This window comes from Diceros bicornis, chromosome 14 (genome assembly GCF_020826845.1).
Source record: "Diceros bicornis minor isolate mBicDic1 chromosome 14, mDicBic1.mat.cur, whole genome shotgun sequence".
NCBI classification, from domain to species: domain Eukaryota; kingdom Metazoa; phylum Chordata; class Mammalia; order Perissodactyla; family Rhinocerotidae; genus Diceros; species Diceros bicornis.
The window spans coordinates 20879936-20904709 of NC_080753.1; the positions used below are offsets into that span (position 1 = coordinate 20879936).

Here is a 24774-nt window from a genome sequence, read left to right on the forward strand (position 1 = left end):
AAAAGTGCAGAAGCAATGAAGTATGGGAAATATGTTTGAGATTAAAGGAGAAATGAGGGCCTTTTTGCATCTTTGAAGTTCTGCCTATGACCTCGGCATATGACAATGTTAAGATTTCTAAGAATTCACCCTCTGATTCTCTGCCTTGGTATCTTCTGCTGCATAACCTAATGCCACCCTATGTTGTCAGCCAAAGTACTACAATTATTGACTCGTTCCTAGTAACAACTATATTCACAAGTCACATGAATTGTGAGTGTTTTTTGTCACCTAACAGGCAGCTACCTATATGCCTTAAGGTATTCATCTGCTCTACTAGTATTTAGTGTGTGCCCACTGAAATTGCACACCATGGGGAGGACGCCTTGGAATCTGAGATCCCAGTGAAATCAGATGGAAGGTGAATCCCATCTCAATAGCTGTCCTCCTTCTTCACCTGTATGTTTTTCCGTAAGAATGTTTTCTTCTTCAAACAACTCTCCTTTTGATTCTTGCCTGCCTCCCTCTCACCCTCTCTCCCTCCTTCTTTCCTCTTTCTTTCCTTCCTTCCCTCCTGCTCTCCCTCTCTCCTTCCTTCTTTCCACAAACATATATTTCGTTTCCACGTGCAGCTGGCATTTTGTCAGGTGCTGAGAATACAAATTTAAATAATACATGCTGTCTCTTCTAAAATCTAGGGAAGAAGAGATAAGTCAGTCACTATAAAGGTATGATGTAATATATACTATGATAAGTGCTATGGGAGCATTTAGGAGGATGGATCTGTTATTTATTGCCACAATAGTGCTGCGTAACAAAAAGCCATAAAACCTCAGTGGTGCAACCTCAGCATTTGTGTTTATGTGTCTAGAATAGTAGATTAGACAGCTTCACCAGTCTTGACTGGGTCTTGTCATCTGTCTGAGTGTCAGCTGACTGTCAGCTGACTGTCAGCTGATTCAGCTGATGTAGGATGCCTCAACTGGAACTGGAGTGACTCAGCTCTGTTCCCTGTGTCTTTAGTCTTCCAGCAGATTAGCCTGGGCACATTTTCATGGCAGTGGCAGACTGCAAGAGCACAAGTTGAAGTGCTTAAGTGCACCTTAGCCTCTACTTGCTAACATCCTATGGGCCAAAGCATATAACTTGATTGAGCTCTGAGTTATAGTGTGAGGGCACTTAAAGTCACTTGACTACGGACTGGATATAGTGTGTGGGTGTGTGGTGTGTGGTTAGAGGGTGGTACCTGTTGAACTAAATTTTGAAGGAATTAGTTGAATGAAAGAAGACACAAAGACGTATTTGTCAGAGGGTTCATCACATACAAAGGCCAGAAGAAGTGAAACTCATTGTGTGGTCAGCTATCTATGGTAGTTTGCTATGTCAGGCAGGAAGAAAGGATGCATGGCTGGAAATAAGGCCAGAACCAAAGGCAGAAGCCAGACTTCAAAGACTTTTATATGATAAACAAAGGAATTCGAAAGTTGTAGGATTCTTTGATAGTTCTAAGCCTAGGTGTTAACTACTATTTTATTGATATTAATTATTATTAGTGTTTTTATTTGCTACCACAGAGCTAGTCTTTATGAAGATACTTAATAATATAAAGGCTGGTGGTTGGTAGGTACATAGATGTATGTTTTTTTAATATTTGTAGTACATTTAGAAGACTGCACTTGTTATTCATTGCAAGCTACTAGAACTACAGACTAAGCTTTTCATAGTATAACTTAGAGATTAACATGAATTTCAGTGACGGTGTGTGTAAACATCTATAAAAGATTCTTATTTATACGTGCCAAAATTTTACAGTTGTGGAGTATAATCTGAAGTAAAACCAAAAGATCATTCATTATATCTATGTGTTTATTCTCAATAGAATTGTTTTTTTTTTTTTTTTTTTTTTTTTGTGAGAAAGATCAGCCCTGAGCTCACATCCATGCTAATCCTCCTCTTTTTTGCTGAGGAGGACCGGCTCTGAGCTAACATCTATTGCCAATCCTCCTCCTTTTTTTTTTCCCCCAAAGCCCCAGTAGATAGTTGTATGTCATAGTTGCACATCCTTCTAGTTGCGGTATGTGGGTGTATGTGGGACGCGGCCTCAGCATGGCCGGAGAAGCGGTGCGTCGGTGCGTGCCCGGGATCCGAAACCGGGGCGCCGTTAGTGGAGCGCACACGCTTAACCGCTAAGCCACGGGGCCGGCCCAGTAGAATTGTTATATAGAATTAATTCTTAACATTGTTCTCATGTTATCACTTTTTTATCGGTGTTCTTGAGAACAGACTTAAAAAGCGTTTCTGGGCCAGCCTGATGGCGTAGCAGTTAAATTTGTGTGCTCCACTTCGTCGGCTCAGGGTTCGAAGGTTTGGATCCTGGGCATGGACCAACACATCACTCATCAAGCTATGTTGTGGCAGCATCCCATATAAAGTAGAGTAACATGAGCATGGATGTTAGCCCAAGGCCAATCTTCCTCAGCAAAAAAGAGGAGGATTGGCAGCAGATTTTAGCTCAGGGCTAATCTTCCTCAAAAACAAACAAACAAAAAAAAAGCATTTCTTCTGAGCATACTAAATTCCATTTCGATTTGAGGAAAATTGTGGAGACTAGAGGTAAACTTTTTCTCAATTTTCTCAGAATAGAAGTGACTGATTATTGTTCAGTTTACATATTCTAGAAAGACAGTTGTCTTATATGCTTCCTGATTGAAACTGAAACACTTTGTGAAGGACCAAATGGAATGCATTATGTACTGCAACTGGAATATATTAGGTATTTTCCTGTTGGCAGTCACGAATATTTGCACAATTAATTTCTGAGTTGCTTAATTGGAAATATAACAACTTTGTACTATTTTCCATATTTTTTAATTTGCAGGTTTATTTAGTCAGTATTATAGTATATGAGACTAAAACTGTTGTTTTGGGTGACAAATTAAATCCTGGAAATATAAGTACCTTAGGAGAGAAATTATTTACAACAGTGGTATTAATTATTACCAGGTGGTTTTTCTAGAATACTATTTAAGAAAATGTAATTGTTGTAATTTTGGCATGAGTTTGCTTCCTTTAAAAATTGATGGGGAAAGGGAAATTCTGGTCATTATGTGCTGGTGAACCTGACATCAATCTCCACAAAAACTCTGGAATCTGTAGTTGGTAGCCAACTACGTGAGTTCACAATTCATATCAGAGTAAAATCATTTTCTTTTCTGATCGGGTAATGCCATGACAGTAGAGTACAAAATTTCAGCAAGATGTTCTTCTGGATGAGATGGAGAATTATCGTCCTGTAGTCGACGAGACAAAGGTAGCTTGATAGTTGGTTCAGCTCTTCCCAGTCCACAGGTTGATTAGTGGGTCTGTTGTCTCAAGGATGTCTCTTAGCTACAGGGCTTTTATATTTGGCTTATGACTTGTCCAACACTTAGCTTACAGGTTGTCTTTCCTTTAGTTTATTTAAAAGTTTTGGAACCTTTTTCTTCAAATGAAATCTTGGGCAAGACCTTACTATATAAACCAAATAGATAAATGCTGAATTTCTCTGATTCAAGTGAGGATTGGAAGTGGTGATAGTTGGAAAAATCTTTCCAACGATGTGCCATTTAAGTAGAGACCTAGATGATAAGAAGTGAGGAATCTTTAACTTGAAGAAGACTAGAGAGGGGTGCATGGTTTCTTCAAATAGATTAGTGGTTGCCTTGGGCTGGGATGGGGATGGAGATTAACTGTAAATGAGCATGAGGCATCTTTTTGGAATGATAGAAATGTTCTAAAACTGGATTGTGGTGATGGTGGTACAACTCTGTTAGTTTACTAAAAATCACTGAATTGTACATTTTAAACATGTGAATTTTATCTTAAATGATATCTAAATAAAACTGTTTAAAAAAGATACTGTTTACCCGGAAAAAAATTTTTAGGCAAGCTTTCTTCATATTTTTGAAGACCTGTCATGTAAAAGATAGATTTGATATTTCATCTAGTTTTAGGGTGCAAAACTAAGCCCATTATGTGGAAGTTAACAAATAGAATTTCACTTACTATAAGGAATATCTCTCCAAGAGGGGGAGAGACAGGCATAGTGATACTGGGTTATGGGGTCTTTAAGAGGTTTAAATTGCATAATTCATCTAAGTATCCTAGGCACATGTAAAGCACTCAATAAATGTTTGCTGTTCAAAGAAAAATATAAAGATACAAGTATATATGTATGTACATGTGTAATAGATGTTTTATATGTGTATAAATGTGTGTGTATAATTTTGAGAAAAAGTTAAATGTGCCAAAATGTTAACAATTGGTGATTCTACGTGAAGGATGTATAGGTGTTTATTGTACTGTTATTTCAATTTTTCTATTGATTTGAAATCTTTCCAAATAAAAAGTTAGGAGGGAAAATAGAGGGAGTGGTTAGGCTGACAGGGTTGTGAGAGCAGACTTTCTCAAACACTGTGTGAAAGCATAATGAGACCATTATTCAATATCTGAAATAGAGAAAACCGGATTTATTATTTCTTATCGTAAAGGAAAGGTATATGCTGGTCCCGCACAGTCTCTCAGCGGGAAGATTGCTGACCTTGCCTCGAGTTTTCAGGAAGCATGGAGTTCAGGGATTGGTGTTGTTCTGGAAGTTGACATCATCTACAGAAGAGGTTACTGAGGTGAGGCTGTTGTGGATTGGTTGGCACTCAGAGGCACATTTATTGGAGTGAGGCTGTTCCTGATTGACTGAGAAGTGAGGGGCTGCTGTTGTTAGGAGATCCACAGACAAGCTTTAATACTGGTTCTGGTGACTGCTTAGCATGGCTGCAGAAAAATCCTTAATTTGTGGAAACTTGAAACATTTGCAACTAGTGTAAAATTCAGTGCCTGACATGATATAGACCCACAATAAATATTTGTTGAATGAGTAGGGAATAAAGGAAAGAAGAACAATTGTTTGCTGTTATCACCGCCACCACCATCTCATTGTTTAAAACTGAAGAACCTTGAAGTTCTCACACTTTAGGCTGCAGCTTATTCGGAATCCTGTCACGGAAGTTCTTAGCTCATATTGGAGTTCTTTTTGCTTATGTCAGCGTTTCCTAACTTGATTTTCAATGCTATATAACTAAATGGGCTTAAAAAATGATTACATGCACAGCAAATACATTGAAACCCAAGTTTCTTTACTGCGGAACTTCTCAGAGTGTCTAATATGGTAACATGCGTTGCAAATCTAGAGAAGAGTAAAATATGTTGTTTACTAAACTCATTTATCTACAGAATACTTTTTTTTACTGGACGTCAGTTTGGAAAGTGTGCTGGTAAAGTATGCAAAGTTTATCTGTTTTGCTAATTTTCTAAATATGTGCATAGTGTAAAATTCTCCTATCTCTGAGTGACTGTCTTACAGCATGTAATTCTGAAGCTTACTATTGCTAATGCCATGGGCAAATCTCTTAACTTTCTTAAATCTCTGATTCCCAGTCCATGAAATATGCTTGAAAATTTGGGTGAAATTTGTGATTATTGTGTGTCTATATCCAATGTTTTAGAAAGTTAATTTTTGACTGTTAAATTTCAACAATAATCAGATAGTTAAGTCCTTGTGTTATTAAATGTTTTGAGGGCCTAAGGGACTAAAATAACTTTTTGAAGTTATTACATATCTCTCTAAAAGCCTTAAAAATTATTTATACAAAGTAATTAAACCAGGCTTCCTCTGTATTATTTTGTTAATCTTAAACTTTGATAAATGGGCATTTAAGGTTAATTTGTCTAATTTATTACAGTTTTTGCACACTTAATATGGTATTGCAGCAGAAGAGTTCTGGACTAAATAAAAGGCCCAGGTTTTGCCTCTAACTGGATTTGTGACCCTGAGATGGTTATTTCACCTCTCTGACCTTTATCTTCCTTGTTTTTAAAACAAGATGAATGGGGGCTGGCCCCATGGCTTAGCAGTTAAGTGCGTGCGCTCCGCTGCTGGCGGCCCTGTTCGGATCCCGGGCACGCACCGATGCACTGCTTGTCCCGCCATGCTGAGGCGGCGTCCCACATACAGCAACTAGAAGGATGTGCAACTATGACGTACAATTATCTACTGGGGCCTTGGGGAGAGAAGGGAAAAAAAAGAGGAGGATTGGCAATAGATATTAGCTCAGGGCCGGTCTTCCTCAGCAAAAAGAGGAGGATTGGCATGGATGTTAGCTCAGGGCTGATCTTCCTCACAAAAAAAAAAAAGATGAATGGACTAAATAATCTTTATCGTCCTTCTCTAACCTATATTCAGTGATTGGTATACTTCTCATTCATTATCTTTCCTGTTCCTCAAATAAAGAGTGCTTATAATCATTTGCTTTATGCTGCTATTCACTAGAGTTTGAATATGGGGATATTTGCTTCTTAGGAATTTAGGATATATGAGAAAAATTGCCCAATAACTTATTGGAAGAAATTCATATAGATATTATGCTATTTTTGTAACTTCCTCAGATGCATATTTTCATGCCTTGTGCTCTGATAATTCTAGATGAGCTTTCCTAGATGAGTCTTTGGTTTTTACAAAGTTTTCTGATTTATTTTTTCTCTTTCTCTTAAAACCCGTTTCTTTCACACATCAAAAATTAATAAATACTCATTTTAATATTTCATATTGCCTCCCATCCCCTATCTCACACTTCCCGTTTTCTGATTCTGTTCTGTTTTCTTTCCCCAAGTCATCTTTTACACATACAAATCATTTATTTAGTAATTTATACGTATATTATTTGTTAGTTCCTTTCCTCACTGGAACACAAACTCCACTCATTTGTTATCTGTTTTGTTCCGTTGATGTATCCGAAGCAACTAGAACAGTGCCTGACACATACTAGGCACTCAGTAAATATTTGTTGATTAATTATACCTATAGGTGATTTAAGTATTTACTTTTTCAAAGTTCTACTGTCTCTTAACTTTTATTTTACTTTAAACAAATATATTTATTAATATATCTGTATTTTTTCACATAGATATTATTAATTTTACATCATGAATGATAATTTTACAATCTTGTTTTTCTATATATCTTCAGATACTTATTTCATGGAGTATCATAAAATTCTAAAAATATTCTCAAAGTTCTTTTAAATTATATATGAATGTATACTGTAGTAAAGGGGGTGGGGAAATGGATATTGAAAAATCAAGCAAGCAATAAAAATGATCACTGCTAGAAAAACTATCGTCATGGTATTTATTTGATATTTTAATTTACTTATCACTTTTGCTTTCTCAGAGCCATTGTTAATTGAATTTATTTGTTCCTTTGAAAAACAGGTAGATAAAATCATAAGTTACGATGGTTAGAGGTATTAAAAATTGAAGAGTAAGGATAATTTGCATGTGTTTATGACTGTCTGATTGCCTTAAATGACTGCTCATGGTCAAACTTCTGCACTTTTTTTTTTCCTCTTTGGGCAGTGGGTAAATCAGTCTCAACAAATATTGAGTAAGAATGACATAAACAGTATGATGTCTGTGTTTGCATGTGCTGTCTAGTGCCAGGTTAGCTGACGAGAGTGTTAGGGCTCTAGCCTGCTATTCACTCTAATTCCAGTTAGGAGAAATTCCTGGGTATTATAGTAATACCTAGCCTATAAAAGTATAATCAAATAAGTGGTTTGAAGAGAAAAAGGAAACTTTCTTTTGGGGACAGAAAGTCACCCAGGGCCTTCTTACACCAAGCAGTAGTCACACAGTGTCCATTCCAAAGTAATGTCAATTACCTGAGGTAGAAAAAGGTCCAAAAAACCAGAAGTAATAAACAAAAAAAAAGTAACTAGCTCCCAAGACCACAGCAATTACTTAACCACAGCATCCAGAATAATTTAACCACATGAGAGTTTGTAGCCAGTGGTAAGTACTGAAGGCAACGCAGCATCCAAGAAGACACACACACGGCGGTAAAGAAGCATCTCTTTGTCCTTCCTTTTATGTTTGGTTCCTGGATGCTTCATGAGCAGATCTGCTTGTCAGCCCTGTTCTTCAGGACTGGCCTAGCAGGCTCTCTCTCACAGATTCTTACCAAACTTACCCTCTTGTCTTCTTTTTCAGAATCTCTTTCTTTTCTCCAGCTGTATTGAGGTATAATGGACAAATAAAATTGTTAGATATTTAAAGTGTACAGTGTAATGACTTGATATACATATACATTGTGAAAGGATCTCTTTAATTAAAGAATCACTTTAATTAAAACTTATTCAGTCCTTGGACTCTGTTGTTAAACAGGGTTTGAAAATTTGAAAACAAGTATTTTAGATTCAAAAGTCAACCCTGTTAAATATACTTTAAAAAAATAATATAAAATCCTGTGATAATATCTCCAAGTAAAAAACACTTTAGCCTTTTTGTTGTTGTTGTTCATTTCTTTAAGGGGCAGTAGAATGTTTCTTGGAAACTTTTCCACATATAGGACCAGGAGTAAGTTGTAGCATTATTGCTCTTCCTCTAATTGTTTTTCATTCTGTGTTACCCAATTTAAAAATTTCTTTTTTCTTAATTTCATGATTGTTACCAAATTTACTCAATTAGTAAGATTTACTTTTCTTACAGGAGTTTTCTTATAAAAGTGACTTTCTTAAAATATAATTTTCTTATAATTCTTGAAGACAGAAGTTTTTAGAATTTAAGGATTATAGCTGCTTTCATAGGCAAAAATCAAATATCTGAAAACGGATCTTTAAAATCATCTAATCCATCCCCTCCTTCATTATTGAGGAACTGAAGTACCCAGAAAAGTTGCTTGCCCAGGGTTAGAGTACTACTCCGTGGCAGAGTGGGAACTAGAACCTGGTCCTCTAGCTTCCGGTCTAATTTCTTTTCATCACAACTGACTTCCCCTTCTTTGTAGCTGATGGCCAGGATATAGTGGGCCTTTTGGCTGCATTATTGTAGTCTTATAGTTGGATGCTGACCATATAAACTGTATCTGTTTTTCTGGGCTCACATCTCTGGCCCCTCATTCAGCTGGGGGCTGTGTCTTCTCTTGAGTGGAGGCAGTGACTACACTGAAACTCAGCTGGGTAGCTACTCCTCATCCACTGACTTCATGAACTTCATCCTCAACTTCACAGCATGGAAAAGCAGTATCTCCAAATGGAGGGATAAATTCTCTATGTGCTATTTGTTTCTCTATTTTGGGACCTTAGAACTCAAATAATGAGGTGATTGTTTGAAAGTAAATATACAAGTTTTATTCATTATTCATTTATTCCATTGTCTTTTTTTTGAAAAAAGTATGTCATGACCCATTAGTATTAATTAAGCTGATTTATTTTTCATTTATTCGAAAAATCCCTTAGCCCCAAGGAAACTGGAAGTGTTGGTAATGCTAATAAAGAAATATATATTTTAATCAGAGCAAAATAGTTTTCTGATGTCAATAAATAAAATAATACTTATTTGAAAAATACCATTTGTTTCATTTTTACCTCCATTGAAATCTCTTTTGTGTTTGTTTTATACTATGCTTTTGTACTAGTATGATATATATTTGTATAACTTAAAAAGAGATAAATATATACATATTATATGTGCTTGCTCAAAAAATGTGTTTTTCTTAACAGTTAAAGACATTAAAAGAATTTGGAGTTGATTGCCTTTCACAGCTGGGGATAAGTGGATGTAAGGAGCATGGGTCTATGGAAGCATCATCATATATATATATATATTTACATAGGATCTGGAGGTTAGCAAAAGATTTTGGTACATGAATATGCTTTAGAATTTACAGAGACATTAAAAGTTGTCACTGGGGCTGGCCCCGTGGCTTAGCGGTTAAGTCCGCGCGCTCTGCTACTGGCGGCCCGGGTTCGGATCCCGAGCGCGCACCGACGCACCGCTTCTCCCGCCATGCTGAGGCCACGTCCCACATACAGCAACTAGAAGGATGTGCAGCTATGACATACAGCTATCTACTGGGGCTTTGGGGGGGAAAAACAAAAAGAAGGAGGATTGGCAATAGATGTTAGCTCAGAGCCGGTCTTCCTCAGCGAAAAGAGGAGGATTAGCACAGATGTTAGCTCAGGGCTGATCTTCCTCACAAAAAAAATAAATAAATAAAAAGTTATCACTATACTTTGGAAGCATGTCGGCATAGAGTACTAACCAAAGATGTCAAATAGGGGCTCAACATAGAGTAAGACGGCACATATCCGTCACCTGATGTTAGAAACTACTGAAGTAGAATTTTGTTGTTTCTTGAGACCACGTAGTGACTACAGTAATATTCAGGGTATATTTTTAAAAATTTGTTTTCTTGTTTCGGAAACGCCTCTGTTTTTTTTTCTGTTTTATTCTGCACTTTCTATTAATAAATGTTTTTACTTTAATAGATGTTTATTTAAAGGATAGCCCCCAATTTTAGGCTGTGTTGAGCATACACATAACACATAAAAATACTGAAAGGCTTAGTTGTAAGTTCTGCAGGCTTTTTGGAACAGTATCCCATGGTTTTGTTCTGCATACATCCTCCTATATCTAAGTATATGTGTACAGAACAAGGAGTGTAACTTCACCTCATGAGTAGTCATGCTTATTTCATACTTCCATTATGCACTTGACAAGGGAATTGCAGAGTTAGCTGCCCTAGTGCTCACTGAGACATTTGATCCTGGGATTGAATAAAACTAAACTTGTTTGGGTGAGAAGGTAGGGTATAAGTGGCTCTGCCACTGACATTATTAAGAGGAACCCGGCAGGATTGCTCTGGACTTACTGCTTGTTGTGACCATAGTTATCACAGTTCCAATCCTTCCTAAAATAGAGGTTTGTGTGTTATAGCAATGAAGCTACTGCAGGAGGCCAGTAGAGGGACAGCCTTTTCAGGAAAGTTTCCTGAAAGAACTTTAGTGGAGGCTCGTCTAGCAGTACTGGTGTGGTTACAGGCACCTGGGCAGTAGGTGAAGGCATTGAGTATCAGACTCTATTGGTTAGGACTAGACCCAGGACAAGTCACTCAAGGCATCAGTTAGTGGTAAGGTAGGTCTTTAACAGAAAAAAAACTAAAAAATTTGTATAAATATCAATTACTTGGATTTTGTCTTTAAGTGACTTAAAAATATTATATACATTGCAAAGCAGAAAGGAAGTGACTGTGGCTAGGTATTGTGGTTTTCATTTCTATTTTCCAAAAACCACTAGGACAATGTGTAGCTTTCTGTGTGTGGGGAAAAAATTGGCAGAAGTAATGTGAGAAAAACTGGGATTAAAGCTCAAGTAGTACAACCCTGAAAATTAAAATAATATACTCATCAAATTCCATCACTAGTTATATGTCTTTAGCTGGTTTTAGATACTTGACGTGTTTATGCTAATGAAGACTGTGTTCAGTAGGAAAGTTTTAACTTTCTCATAAAAGCTTGAGGTAAAACTTTATAATTATTTGTACGTTTTATTAATATAAGAAGTATTTTTAAAATATTCTTTTTACTAGAGGTGTGAATTGAATTCATTGTTTTGAGTCAATTATTTCACTTTGATAACTTTGTACTTTTTCTATAGTGAGATTTGAGGTAACTTAATGGAAGGGAAACTGTTCAGGCAATCCAAAGAATTAAATACTGGATATATCAGTAAACATAGTAGAAGATTTTTGCCATTGTGGAGTTTACTCTCTAATGTGGGCTTTTTATTCTCTTTTGGTTCTGTTTGTTTGTTTGTCCTTGCACCAATAACACACTATCTTAATTACTACAGCTTTATATAAGTCTTATAGGAAATAGCCTCCCACCTTGTACTTCAAAAGTGTCTTGACTATTCTTGGCTCTCTCATATACAGTTTAGAACCAATTTATATTTCTTTTTTAATTGCATTTTCTGCCTTTGTGTGTTTTTTTCTCTGGGTTTATTCAGATATAATTGACATATAATGTGTAAGTTTAAGGGGTACAACATGTTGATGTGGTACATTTATTTATTGCAAAATGATTACCACTATAGCTTCAGCTAACACCTCCATCACATCATATAATTACTATTTCTTTACGATTTACTCTTAGCAACTTTCAAGTTATAATACAATATTATTAACTTTAATCACCATGCTATACATTACATCCCCAGAACTTATTCATCTTATAACTACAAGTTTGTACCCTTTAAGCAACATTTCCCCATTTCCCCCACCCCTAGTACTGCTAGCCACCACTCTGCTCTGTTTCTATGCCTTCGTTCTGTCTTTGTGTTGATGATAGTTGTAGATTGATCTTATAGTTGAAAAACTTCCTAACTTCTTTAATTAATAGAAATAATTTATATCACAGTTATTTTTGGTTTTCTGTGTAGATACTCAGATTATATGTGAATAAGACCAGTTTTTTCTTTTCCAATGCTTGTCTGATTTAAACCTTTTCTTGCCTTAATATTCTGGCTATAATCTTAGGTATTCTATTGACTAATAGTGGTGATAGTGGGAATCCTTATATTGGTCTGAACTTCAAAAGGTATGAATGCTTACGAGTATGTTGTTTCCTATAAGGTTTTTGGTAGATTCCCTTTATCAGATTAAAGAAAATCCCTTTTAATCCTATTTTGCCAAAATCTTTGTCATGAGTTCTTGTTGAGTGGTTTTCCTGTATCTATCGAGATGATCATACGGTTTTTCTCTTTTCATATTTTAAGTAGTTAATTATATTAATAGATTTATGTTCTGTTCTTGCCTTCCTGAGTGTTATATTAGGGTTCTCCAGAGAAACAGAACCAATAGGATGAGTGTGTGCGCATATAAAAGAGATTTACTATAAGAAATTGGCTCACACAATTATGAAAGCTGAGAAGTCCTAAGATCTGCAGTTGGCAAGCTAGAGACCCAGGAGTGCCAATGGTAGGGTTCCAGTCCAAGTCCAAATACCTGAGGAGCAGGAGAGCTGGTGATGTAAGTTCAGTTCTAGTCTGAGTCCAAAAGCCTGAGATCCGGAAGAGCCAATGTATAAATTCTGTTACCAGTATGAAAGCCTGAGACTTCCAGGGTTCCAGTCCAAGGTGGTGACATAGAAGGCTTCTGAGCTTACCTCCTCCCACGAACACACTGAATCTACAGCTATACACAGAAAAATTCCCTCTGAACAAGATCTAGAAACTAGCTGAGCGACTCCTACACGTTGGACAGATGACAGAAAAAAGCGACTTTGACATGAGTAGAAAAGACTGAGACACGCTCTTGCCGTAAACACCACCTGGCACAGTGACATAGAGTAAGGAAGGAGCTCCCAACTCCCGGCTTCTCTCTGAAGAGCAAAGGGTTGGACTCAGTATTCAGTGCTGCAAATTTTAAGACTTCCACCTGAGGGATAGGCTCCCGAAACATCTAACTCTGAAAGCCACTGGAGCTTCATCCCCTAGACCCACAAGACTATAGCAAAGAAAGAGACATTTCTTAACAGGTTTGCAAGGACTTGCCCTGGCTGTCTCCTCACAGCTCAGTTCAGAGGTAGCAGACAGAAATGCCTATCTTCTAGTCTTTCCTTGAAAGAGGCCTATTTGCATATCTTAAAAGCTGCAGCTTGCAACCAAGCCTATAGGGTCAACTAATACTTGACAACGGGGCTGAGAATACTCAATGGAGAAAGACAGTCTCTTCAATAAATGGTGCTGGGAAAATTGGATATCCATATGTAAAGGAATGAAACTTGCCACCTGTCTTACACCACTCACAAAATTAACTTGAAATGGATTAAAGACTTAAATATAAGACCTGAAACCATGAAACTCTTAGATGAAAACATAGGAAAACAAAGCTCCTTGACATAGGTCTTAATGATGTTTTGGATATGACACCTAAAGCACAAGCAATGGCAACAACAAAAAATAAACAAGTGGGACTACATCAAACTAAAAATCTTCTACACAGCAAAAGAAACCATCAACAAAGTGAAAAGACAACCTATGGAATGGGAAAAAATATTTGCAAATCATATATCTGATAAGGGGTTAATATCCAAAATGTATAAAGAATTCATACAACTCAATAGCAAGAAAACAAATAATCCAACTAAAAAATAGGCAAAGGACCTGAATAGACATTTTCCAAAGAAGATATACAAATGACCAGCAGGTACTCTCTTGAGTATCAAGAGATACTCAATATCTTTAGTCATTCAGGAAATGCAAATCAAACCCACAATGATATGTCCCCTCATGCCTCTTAGAATGGCCATCATCAAAAAGATAAGAAATAACAAGTGTTGGCGAGGATTTGGAGAAAAGGGAACCCTTGTGCACTGTTGGTGGGAATGCAAATTGGTACAGCCACTATGGAAAACAGTATGGAGGTCCCTCAAGAAATTAAAAATAGAACTGTTATATGATCCAGCAATTCCACTTCTGGGAATATATCCAAAGGAAACAAAAACACTGACTTGAAAAGATATCTGCATCTTCATGTTCATTGCAGCATTATTTACAATAGCCAAGACATGGAAACAACCTAAGTGTTTATAGATGGATGAATGGATAATGGAATATTATTCAGCCATAAAAAATGAGGAAATCCTACCATTTGCCACAACATGGGTGGACCTTGAAGGCATTATGCTAAGTGAAATAAGTCAGACAAAGATAGACAAATACTGTATGATCTCACTTATATTTGGAATTTAAAAAACAAACAAAACCCTGCCAAACTCATAAAAAAAGAGATCAGATTTATGGTTACCAGAGGCAGATGATCGGGAGAAAGGGAATTGGAGGAAGGTGGTCAAAAGGTACAAACTTCCAGTTATAAGGTAAATAAGTACAATTGTCCCCCCTTATCTGTGGTTTCACTTTCTGCCGTTTCAGTTACCCATGGTCTGAAAATATTAAATGGAGAATTCCAGAAATAAACAATTTATAAGTTTTAAATTTCATGCCATTCTGAGTAGCATGATGACATCTCATGCCGTCCTGTTTTATCTTGCCAGGACATGAATCATCCCTTTGTTCAGTGGATCCACACTGTATACACTACCCACTCGTTAGTCACTTAGTAGCCATCTTGGTTATCAGATTAACTGTTGTAATATCACAGTGCTGGTGTTCATGTGATGCTGGTAATTCGGATATGCCAAAGAGAAGCTGTAAAATGCTTCCTTTAAGTGAAAAGGTGAAAGTTCTCAACTTAATAAGAAAAGAAAAAAAAATCATATGCTGAGGTTGCTGAGATATATGGTAACTTTTCTTACAGTGTTTTGTTATAATTGTTCTATTTCATTAGTAGTTATTGTTGTTAATCTCTTACTATGCCTGATTTTTAAATTAAACCTTATCATAGGTATATATGTATAGTTTATAGGTTCAGTACTATCTGCGGTTTCAGGCATCCACTGGGGGTCTTGGAATGTATCCCTCAAGGGTAAGGGAGGACTACTGTACTAGCTATGTAATATACAACGTGATGACTATAGTTAACCCTGCTGTGTGATAAATAGGAAAGTTGTTTAGAGCATAGATCCTAAGAGTTCACATCACATGGAGAAGATGTTTTTCTCTTTCATTATATCTGTATGAGGTGAATGTTAACCTGCTGTGGTAATCATTTCACAGTATATGTAAATCAAACCATCATGCTGTACACCTTAAACTTATACAGTAATGTACGTCAATTATTTCTCAGTAAAACTGGGGTGCAAATGCAGCCTGAAGGTCAGGCTCCTAATTTAGCAACATCTTCAAGATGTCCCTCTGTCCCACTTCAGGTTGCCAGTATCTTAATGAAAGGAGTTTATGCACACAACTGGTGATCCAGCTTTTGCGACTACTGTCCAGAGGACCCACCCTTTGATCCCCTGGCTATCGTGGCCAGCAGTGCTTATGTTCCTGGGTCCCATGGGACTGTAGCAAACAAACAGTTTTTACTTGGCTGTCCTCTCAGGCTTCAGCTTAGAGGCAGCAGTGGGAGATGGCCATCTCCCATTCTTTCCCTGAAAGAGGCCTATTTACATGTCTTAAAACCTACAGGTTAAGGCTTAGGTTTCTAATTTGTCACATATCTAGGAGCTGACCGTGAACCTCCCCAAAGACTGGGGATGCCTGTGGACACCATCTCCGTGTGCTCCCTCTGGCCAGCTCCAGGTCACCATTGTCTCCCTGGAACGAGTTTGTGCACACATCTGGTGACCCAGCTTTTGTATCTGCTACCCAAGGGACACACCCCTTGATCACCTGGCCAACAGTGCTTGATTTCCAGATCCCACAGGACTGGAGCAAACAAAGAAACACTTCTCAACCAGCTGCTCCCCCAGAGCTCAGCACAGAGGGAACAGAGAGAAATATCCATCTCCCAGTCTTTCCCTGAAAGTGGCTTATTTGCATACTTTAAAAGATACTGCATAAGGATCCAGCTTCCAATAAACCTATGTCTAGTTGCTGACTGAGATCCTCTTCTTTGGGACACTGACAGGTCTTGGCACATTCTCAACTATTGGGAGCCTCTAAGAACAAACAAGGCAACTTGGCCAATCACAAAGTTTTAAGAGACAACCAAGAGTTAGGGCTGAACGATAAGGTTCATCTTCTGCACAAGACCACTCCATCAAGACAGGGAGAGGTGGCTGTTTTATCTAATGCACAGAAATCAACACAGAGAGTCAAGGAAAATCAGGAAACAAAAGAATATGGTCCAAACAAAAGAACAATATAAAATTCAGGAAACTGAGATAAGTGATTCACCTGATAAAGAGTTTAAAATAACAGCCATAAAGATGCTTACCGAGGCCAGGAGAACAACGCATGAACAAAATGAGAATTTTAACAGAGAGAAAATATAAAAAAGTACCAGACAGAAGTCACGGAACTAAAGAATACAATATCTGAACTGGAAAATTCAATAGAGGGGTTCAACAGCAGGCTGGATGAAGTGAAAGAAAGGGTCAGCGAGGGCCGGCCCTGTGGCTTAGCAGTTAAGTGTGCGCACTCCGCTACTGGCGGCCCGGGTTCGGATCCCGGGCGTGCACCGACGCACCGCTTCTCCAGCCATGCTGAGGCTGCATCCCACGTACAGCAACTAGAAGGATGTGCAACTACGACATACAACTATCTACTGGGGCTTTGGGGGAAAAACAGGAGGAGGGTTGGCAATAGATGTTAGCTCAGAGCTGGTCTTCCTCAACAAAAAGAGGAGGATTAGCATGGATGTTAGCTCAGGGCTGATCTTTCTCACACAAAATAAAATAAAAGGGTCAGCAAACTTGCAGAAAGTCTGCGTAATTAATTCAATCAGAGAGGAAAAAAAGGAACGAGTGAAAAAGAGTGTAGATAGCTTAAGGGACTTATGGGACATCATCAAGCCAACAAATATTTGCACTATAAAGGTCCCAGATGGAGAAGAGAGAGACAAAGGGGTTAGAAATCTTATTTGAGGAAATAATGGCTGGGAACTTCCCTAACCTGGAGAAAGAAACAGATGTCTAGATCCAGAACACCCATAGAGTTCCAAACAAGATGAATCCAAAGAGACCCACACTGAGACACATTATAATTAAATTGTCGAAGGTTCAAGACAAGGAGAGAATCTTAAACGCATCCAGCGAAAAACAACTTATGTACAAGAGATCCCTCATAAAGTTAACAGCAGATTTTTCAGCAGAAACTCTGCAAGCCAGAAGGGAGTGGCATGATATATTCTAAGTGCTGAAGAAAAAAATCCGGCAACCAAGAGTAGTTGACCCACCAAAGTTGTCCTTCGGAATTGAAGGAGAGAGAAAGAGTTTTCCAGACAAGCCAAAAGCTGAAGGAGTTCATAACCACTAGATCAGCCTTATAAGAAAGGTGAAAGGGACTTCTTCAAACTGAAATGAAAGGATGCTCATTAGTAACAGCAAAACATATGCAAGTACAAAACCCACTGGTTAAATTCAGAATACTCAAAATGTTTTAATGGTGGTGAGTAAATCACTTATACATCTAGTATGAAGGGCAAAAAACAAAAGCAATAAAAAAAATTACAATTATTTGTAAGATACACAAGGTAAAAAGATGTACATTATAAAATTAAAAACATAAAACATGGCAGGGAGGAGGGTAAAAATCCAATATGAAAGCCTGAGAAACCATTCAGCTGATAGTGTAAGTCCCAGCCCAAGGTTAAAGCCAATAGAAGACGGATGTCCCAACTTGAGGATAGGCAGAGAGTGAATTCTTCCTTACTCTGCCTTTTGATTTATTCAGGCCTTCAAGAGATTGGATGAGGCCCACCCACTCAGGAGAGGGCAGTCTTCCTTACTAAATCTGCCAATTCAGGTGTTAATCTCATTCAGAAATACCTTCCCAGACATATCCAAATTAATGTTTAATGAAATATTTGGGCACCCCATGGCCTAGTCAAGTTGAGACATAAAATTAACCATACCCCATGTTGACATGGCTCCCATATGCATCTCCTTAAACTATACTTAATCTCCAAATAAAGATGATAACAGGGTCATAATTTTGCCTAACATGATGCAGTTATCCAACATACAGCTGAAAATGCACTAACACCTTCCCTGGAAGATGAGGTTAAGTCCTTGAGTGATGTTTGTACTTCTCTTTGATATCCCTAACTTAAATATTATGATGTAAACTTATTAGTACTTAATTAAATATTATGATATAAATCCTATACATCTTATGTTATATGATAAGGGAATAAGAGAGGGAAGGAGAAAAAGATATTTGCCTAACACACACACACACACACACAAACACATAGGCATAAGGAAATACTCATGACAATTACAATCTTTGTTTTTGTAACTGGTTATGTGGTCATAGCTGCTATTAATAACTACGTTTTTCTGTTACCTGTTCTGTATTCACTTTGCCTTCAGCAAGCACCACAGCTGGTTGTGGTTCTTTACCTGGTTCTTCACCCAAACCTTCATTCCTGAAGAATCTGGGCCGTTAGTGGTCCTTCTTGGATTGGGTTATCGTAGTTTTCTATTGACCTTAATCACACGGCACGGTCATACTAAGAGAAGCCCTAAGGGATTTCCTGTTTTCCAGACATACTCTTCCTTACCTCCTCTGTGGAGTACCAGTCCAGTTTTCACTTGGTAGTCAGGATCACTCACCCTAGCCAGCACAGTAACTTCCTCTTTGCTTGTTGATTCAGAAGCATGAGGAATCCAAAGTGACTAAGCAGCAATGTTCATTAAGTTCCATTTCAGTGGAATAATTGTGTCAATGGAATAAATGTGAAAGCATTCTTCCCTCTTGAATTAAGACCTCTAGGCCAACAGATCATAAGATCCTGGGAACAGAAAGCGAAACTTCTGCAAGTGGGTCTTTAGGGGTAATAATGAGTGGTGCCACTCCCATTCCACCCTTTTATTTGTGAACCCATGAATCTTATCTGGGGGGGAAACAGCACCATATACTGGATGCTGATTCATAGGATATATAATGTTCTAGAGAACTTTGCCCCAGCTCTACAAGGTATTGTCACCTAACTGGCACTGTAATTGAGTCTTTGAAAGGCCATTCCATCATTCTATCAAACTAGCTACTTCATGATGGTGGGGAACATGTTAAGACCGGTGAATTCCATGAGCATGGGCCAAGAAACAAGCATTGTTTCTTGTGAGAAGTGAGTTTCTTGATCAGAAACAATGCTGTGTGGAGTAACATGACAGTGGATAAGCATTCTGTAAGTCCATAGATGATAGTTTTGGCAGAAGCATGGCGTGCAGGGATGGCAAATCCATATCCAGAGTAAGTATCTATTCCAGTAAGAACAGTATACTTTCACGATAGTAGTTGTCTAACGTAATCAACCTGTTACTAGGTAGCTGGCTGATCACCTTGGGGAATGGTGCCATATCAGGGAGCCATTGTTAATCTCTGCTGCTGATAGGTAGTTACTCACCTGTGGCCATAACAATGTTGGCTTTGGTGACTGGAAGTCCATGTTGTTGAGCCCTGCATATCCTCCATCCCTCCCACCACGGCCCCTTTGTTCATGAAGCCATTGGGCGATGACAGTGTGATTGGGGAAAAAAGCTGATGGTATCCACTTGATTAAAATCCTTCTTTGCCAGGTCACCCATGAGCATTCACATGGGACGCAAGTATCTTCATGTTTTTTTGCCCGTTCAGAGAGATCTGTCCACTTACCTCTTCCCCGGATCTCCTTCTCAATTTTCCAATCATGTTCCTTTCATATCCTGTGCCATTCAACGAACTATTCGCCATAGCCTGTGAATCAGTATATAATTGCACACCTGACCATTTCTCTTTTCAAATAAAGTCAACCATTAGGTGCACTGCTAAAATTTCAGCCCACTGGGAGGATTTGCTTTCACCACTGTCTTTCAGGGATGTTCCAGAAGGGGACTGTAGAAATGCAGCTATTCACTTTTGGGTAGTGCCTGCATATCATGCAGAACCATATGTAAACCAGACTTGAGTCTTCTCTTCTTCTAACTGATCATAGAGAGCTCCCCATAAGGCCATCGGTGCAGGGTAGGAGAGAGAGTGAATTCCGCTTTACTCTACCTTTTGTACTCTTCAGGCCTTTTGTTTTATTTTTTTTTTTTTATGTTTGTGTACATGAGTAAAATTTATCTGTAATTTTCCTTTCTTTTACAGTCCTTTTCTCGTTTTGATACCAAGGTTAGACTAGCCTAAATAAATGAGTTAAGGATTGTCTCTCTTTTTCATTCTCTGTAAGAGTTGTGTAAGATTAGAATAACCTGTTCTTTGCATGTTTGGTAGAACATTACAGATGAGGTAAGCTTGTTTTGTTTTATTTTATCTCCTGCTGATTCAATTTCTTTAAAATTTATAGACCTATTCAGGTTTTTTGTTTCTTTGGGTCAGTTTTGGGCATTTCTATTTTTCTAGAAATTGATCCATTTCAACACAGTATCAACATTTTGGGCATAACATTATCATGATATTCTCTTATTATTCATGCTGCACTGTGGGTGATTTCCTCAGATCTGCTATCCTGAACACTAATTATCTTATTAGCTGAATCTAGTCTGCTTTTAAATTAGTCTGTTTCATCCATTTTTATAATTGTGGTAAAATATACATAACTGAAATTTACCATTTTAGCTATTTTTAAGTGTACAATTCTCTGGCATTAACAGTGTCGTTAACTGCACATTTACAGTGTTGTGCAACCATCATCACTTTCCATATTCCTGAAGTTTTCATCATCCCAGACAGAAACTCTACACATTAAGCAAAAACTCTTCAATCCCCTGATGAAGGGGGTTCTACTTTCTGTCTCTCTGAATTTACTCATTGCAGATACCTCATATAGGTATCCCACATCATACAATATTTGTCCTTTGTATCTGGCTTATTTTACTTAGCATAGTATTTTCAAAGTTCATTCATGTGGTATGTATGTATCAGATATGTATCCGAACTTGTATCAGAAGAACATGTATCAGAACTTTTTTCCTTTTTATGGCTGAATAATATTTCATTGTATATATATACACACACCACATTTTGTTTATCCATTCTGTTGACGGACACTTTGGTTGTTTCTACCTTTTGGCAATTATGAATAATGTAGCTATGAACATTGTTGTACAAGTCTGTCTGAATCCCTGTTTTCAGTTATTTTTGGTATATACCTAGGAGTGGACTTGCTGGGTCATATGCTAATTATATGTTTAACATTTTCAGGAACCACCCAATTGTTTTCCACAGTGGCTGCACCATTTTGCATTCCAACCAGCAAAGTACATTTCTAGTTTCTCCACATGCTAGCCAACACTTATTATTTTCCATTTTGTTGGTAATAGCCATTCTTGTGGGTGTGAATTGATATCTCCATGTGGTTTGTGCATTTCCCTAGTGACTAATGATCTTGAGCATCTTTTTATTTGCTCTTGGCCATTTGTATATCTTCATTGGAGAAACATCTATTCAAGTATATTGCACATTTTCAGTTGGGTAGTTTGTTGCTTTGTTGTAGGAGTTCTTTATATATTCTGGTTATTTATCTGATAAATGATTTTCAAATTTTTTTTCCGTTCTGTGGGTTGTCTTTTAGCTCTCTTAATAGTGTCCTTTGATGTATAAAAGGGTTTAATTTTGATGATATCCAATTTGTTTTTCTTTTGCTGCCTGAGCTTTTCATGTCATACTTAAGAAACCATTGCCAAATCAAAGATCATGAACATTTCCCTCTCTGTTTTATTTTAAGAGTTTTGTAGTTTTAGCTCTTTAATTTAGGTCTTGGATCTATTTTGAGTTTATTTTTATATATGATGTAAGATAGGAGTCCAGTTTCCTTCTTTTGCATGTAGATATCTTGCTTCCCTGCACCAATTGTTGAAAAGACTGTCCTTTCCAAATTGGATGTTCTTGCCACCCTTATCAAAAATCAGTTGACCATATATATAAGGTTTATTTCTAGGCTCTGTATTCTATTCCTTTTGTCTATCTTCATGCCAGTACCACGGTTTTTTCTCTTCCACTCGTAGCCTTGGGTGAGATAGGCAAAGTGCTTTCTGTGGAGTAGGTGTTTTCCTAGTTCACACACCGAAAGTGTCACCATCTTGGTGTTACTTTTTCAACTTCATATTAGGTTCCTTGAACTAATCTCCTACTTTGCTGGAGATCACAGCATTTTTTCTTATACTTTGAATACTGTGCTAGTTGAAATCCAGGCTAAAGGATGCTATGAAGAAGTATATGCCTTCAGAATAAACTTTGATCCAGCACTCTCTTATCTTGTAGAACTGTATTTACTCATCTTGTTTAACTTCTGTTTTGTCTTCTCTACTGCTAGTTAAAGCATGCTTTAAATATAGGTTTTGAATATATTGTTGTGTATTTTCAAATGTTCTTTACCAGGAAGGGATTCTCCACACATCTAGACCATCATATGAAAGTTGAGAAGACTTTTAAAATCAATTTTGTAATCCATTCTTGATAATCTGCTTATATATAGTTAGAAATTATAACTTATGGCATTTACCTAAATTTTTCTTAACAACTTTCATTTTAGTTACATTATATGCTTTTATAATTTTCTATGTGGCTATTATTATGTTACTGTATTGTAATTTGGGTATGGTAGCATGATTTTTTGGTTGCCAATATTGTGAATTGGTTGTTAATATTTTGCATTTTGAAACAGTAAATGCCCTTAAAATGAGTACAAATAAAGGGTTAGCATAGATAACACTGCACTTTTCTTTGGAAGTTGCAACTTGTGTAGGAGAGATGTCCATGAAAAACTATACAGCCACTCCGTTATTTGAGAGAACAATTTGTACTTTATTAAATAGATTATTATAATAAATATCTTTCTCTTTTTGCCTTTCTTAGTTTTACAGTCTTTAATATTGGTGTGTTTAATTTTTTTTTGCAGGTTTTCTTTAGGGGATGCTAGGAGGCCTCTTCACGAAACAGCAGTTTTGATAGAAGATGTGGTACACACTCAGTTAATTAATCTGGTAAGAGCATGTTATTTGATACCTCTTCTCTGCATTCTGCTTATATTGGGATTGCAGCTCAGCACTTTTTTTTAAAAGATTATATTTACATTTAGAATTCTTTTTGTCAGCCCTATTGAGGTCTAATTTACATATAACAAAATTTCACCAGTTTAAGTGCATAATTCATTGTTTTGACAACTGAATATTGTCATGTGCCTACCAATACAGTCATGATATAGAACATTTCTATCATCCAAAAAAGTTCCCTTATGTCCCTTTGTAATCAGTTCTTTCACCCAGCCCCTGACCTCCGGCAACATCCATCTGTTTTCTATCTCTATGTCAATATAGTTTTTCGAGAACCCTTTTAAAAACTTTTTTATTTTGAATTTTGGACTTATAAAAGAATTGCAGAAAGAGTACAGAGACTTCCCAGATACCCTTCAGCTTCCTCTGTTAACATCTTACATAACCATGGTACAATTATCAAAACCAGGAAATAACATTGGTACAATACCATTAATAAAATTACCAACCTTATTTGAATTTCATCAGTTTTCTCATTAATGTCCCTTTTCTGTTCCAGGAGCCAATCCAGGATAACACATTGTAGTTAGTTATCATGTCTTTGTAGTCTTCTCCTATCTGTGATAGTTCCTCAGTCTGCTTGTCTTTCATGACCTTGTCGCTTTTGAAAAGTACTAGACAGTTATTTTGTAGAATGTCCTTCTTTTTCAATTGGTCTGATGTTTTCTTATGATTAGAATGTGGCTATTCATTTTTGTCAAGAATACCACAGAAGTGGTGGGTCCTTCTTTGTGTATCGTGTCAACAGCTTCATGTTCTTGATGTTTTATTTGTGATCTTAACCCTGATATGATAACTTGGTTAAGGTGGTATATGCTGAATTTTTCCACTATAATGAAATTACTATTTTTTTTTTCATTTTATTCTTAATAAATATCTTAGGGGAGATATTTTGTGACTGTGCAAATATTCTCTTTCCTTGAAAATTTTTGCCTATTAATTTTAACATTCATCAGTGGATCTTGTCTGAGACAGTTATTACTGTGCTATTTGCCTAGTAGTGGTTTTCTGTTTCCTTCTTTTCTTTTATATTTTTAACTGCAATTATTCTTAAAGGAATAGTTATCTTTTATCACCATTTATTTATACAATTTTTAATGTATATACATATGAGCTAATGTATATTTAAATTTTATTCTTAGGATCATTATGCAATAATATCATTATTTATATTTATTGCTCAAGTAGTTCCAGTGTTGGCCATTAGGAACACTTTCATATCCTTTCCCCATTTTTCTGTCAAGTTCTTGGTCTTATCTCCCATATATATTAGGAATATCAGTCTTTTGTGGTATATGATATAAATATATTTTTCCAC

The 24774-nt window shown here is 37.0% G+C and overlaps 1 protein-coding gene across 9 annotated transcripts in view; it reads left to right on the forward strand.

The window, feature by feature from the left end:
• The window catches only part of SUPT3H (SPT3 homolog, SAGA and STAGA complex component), a 534834-nt gene that overhangs the window by 238501 nt on the left and 271559 nt on the right, over positions 1-24774 (forward strand). For all 9 annotated transcript variants that reach the window (XM_058554232.1, XM_058554229.1, XM_058554231.1 and 6 more), the window contains one exon: positions 23303-23387. In XM_058554232.1, coding sequence (XP_058410215.1) covers positions 23303-23387 — 85 coding nt within the window. The remainder of the gene's footprint in view (positions 1-23302; positions 23388-24774) is intronic.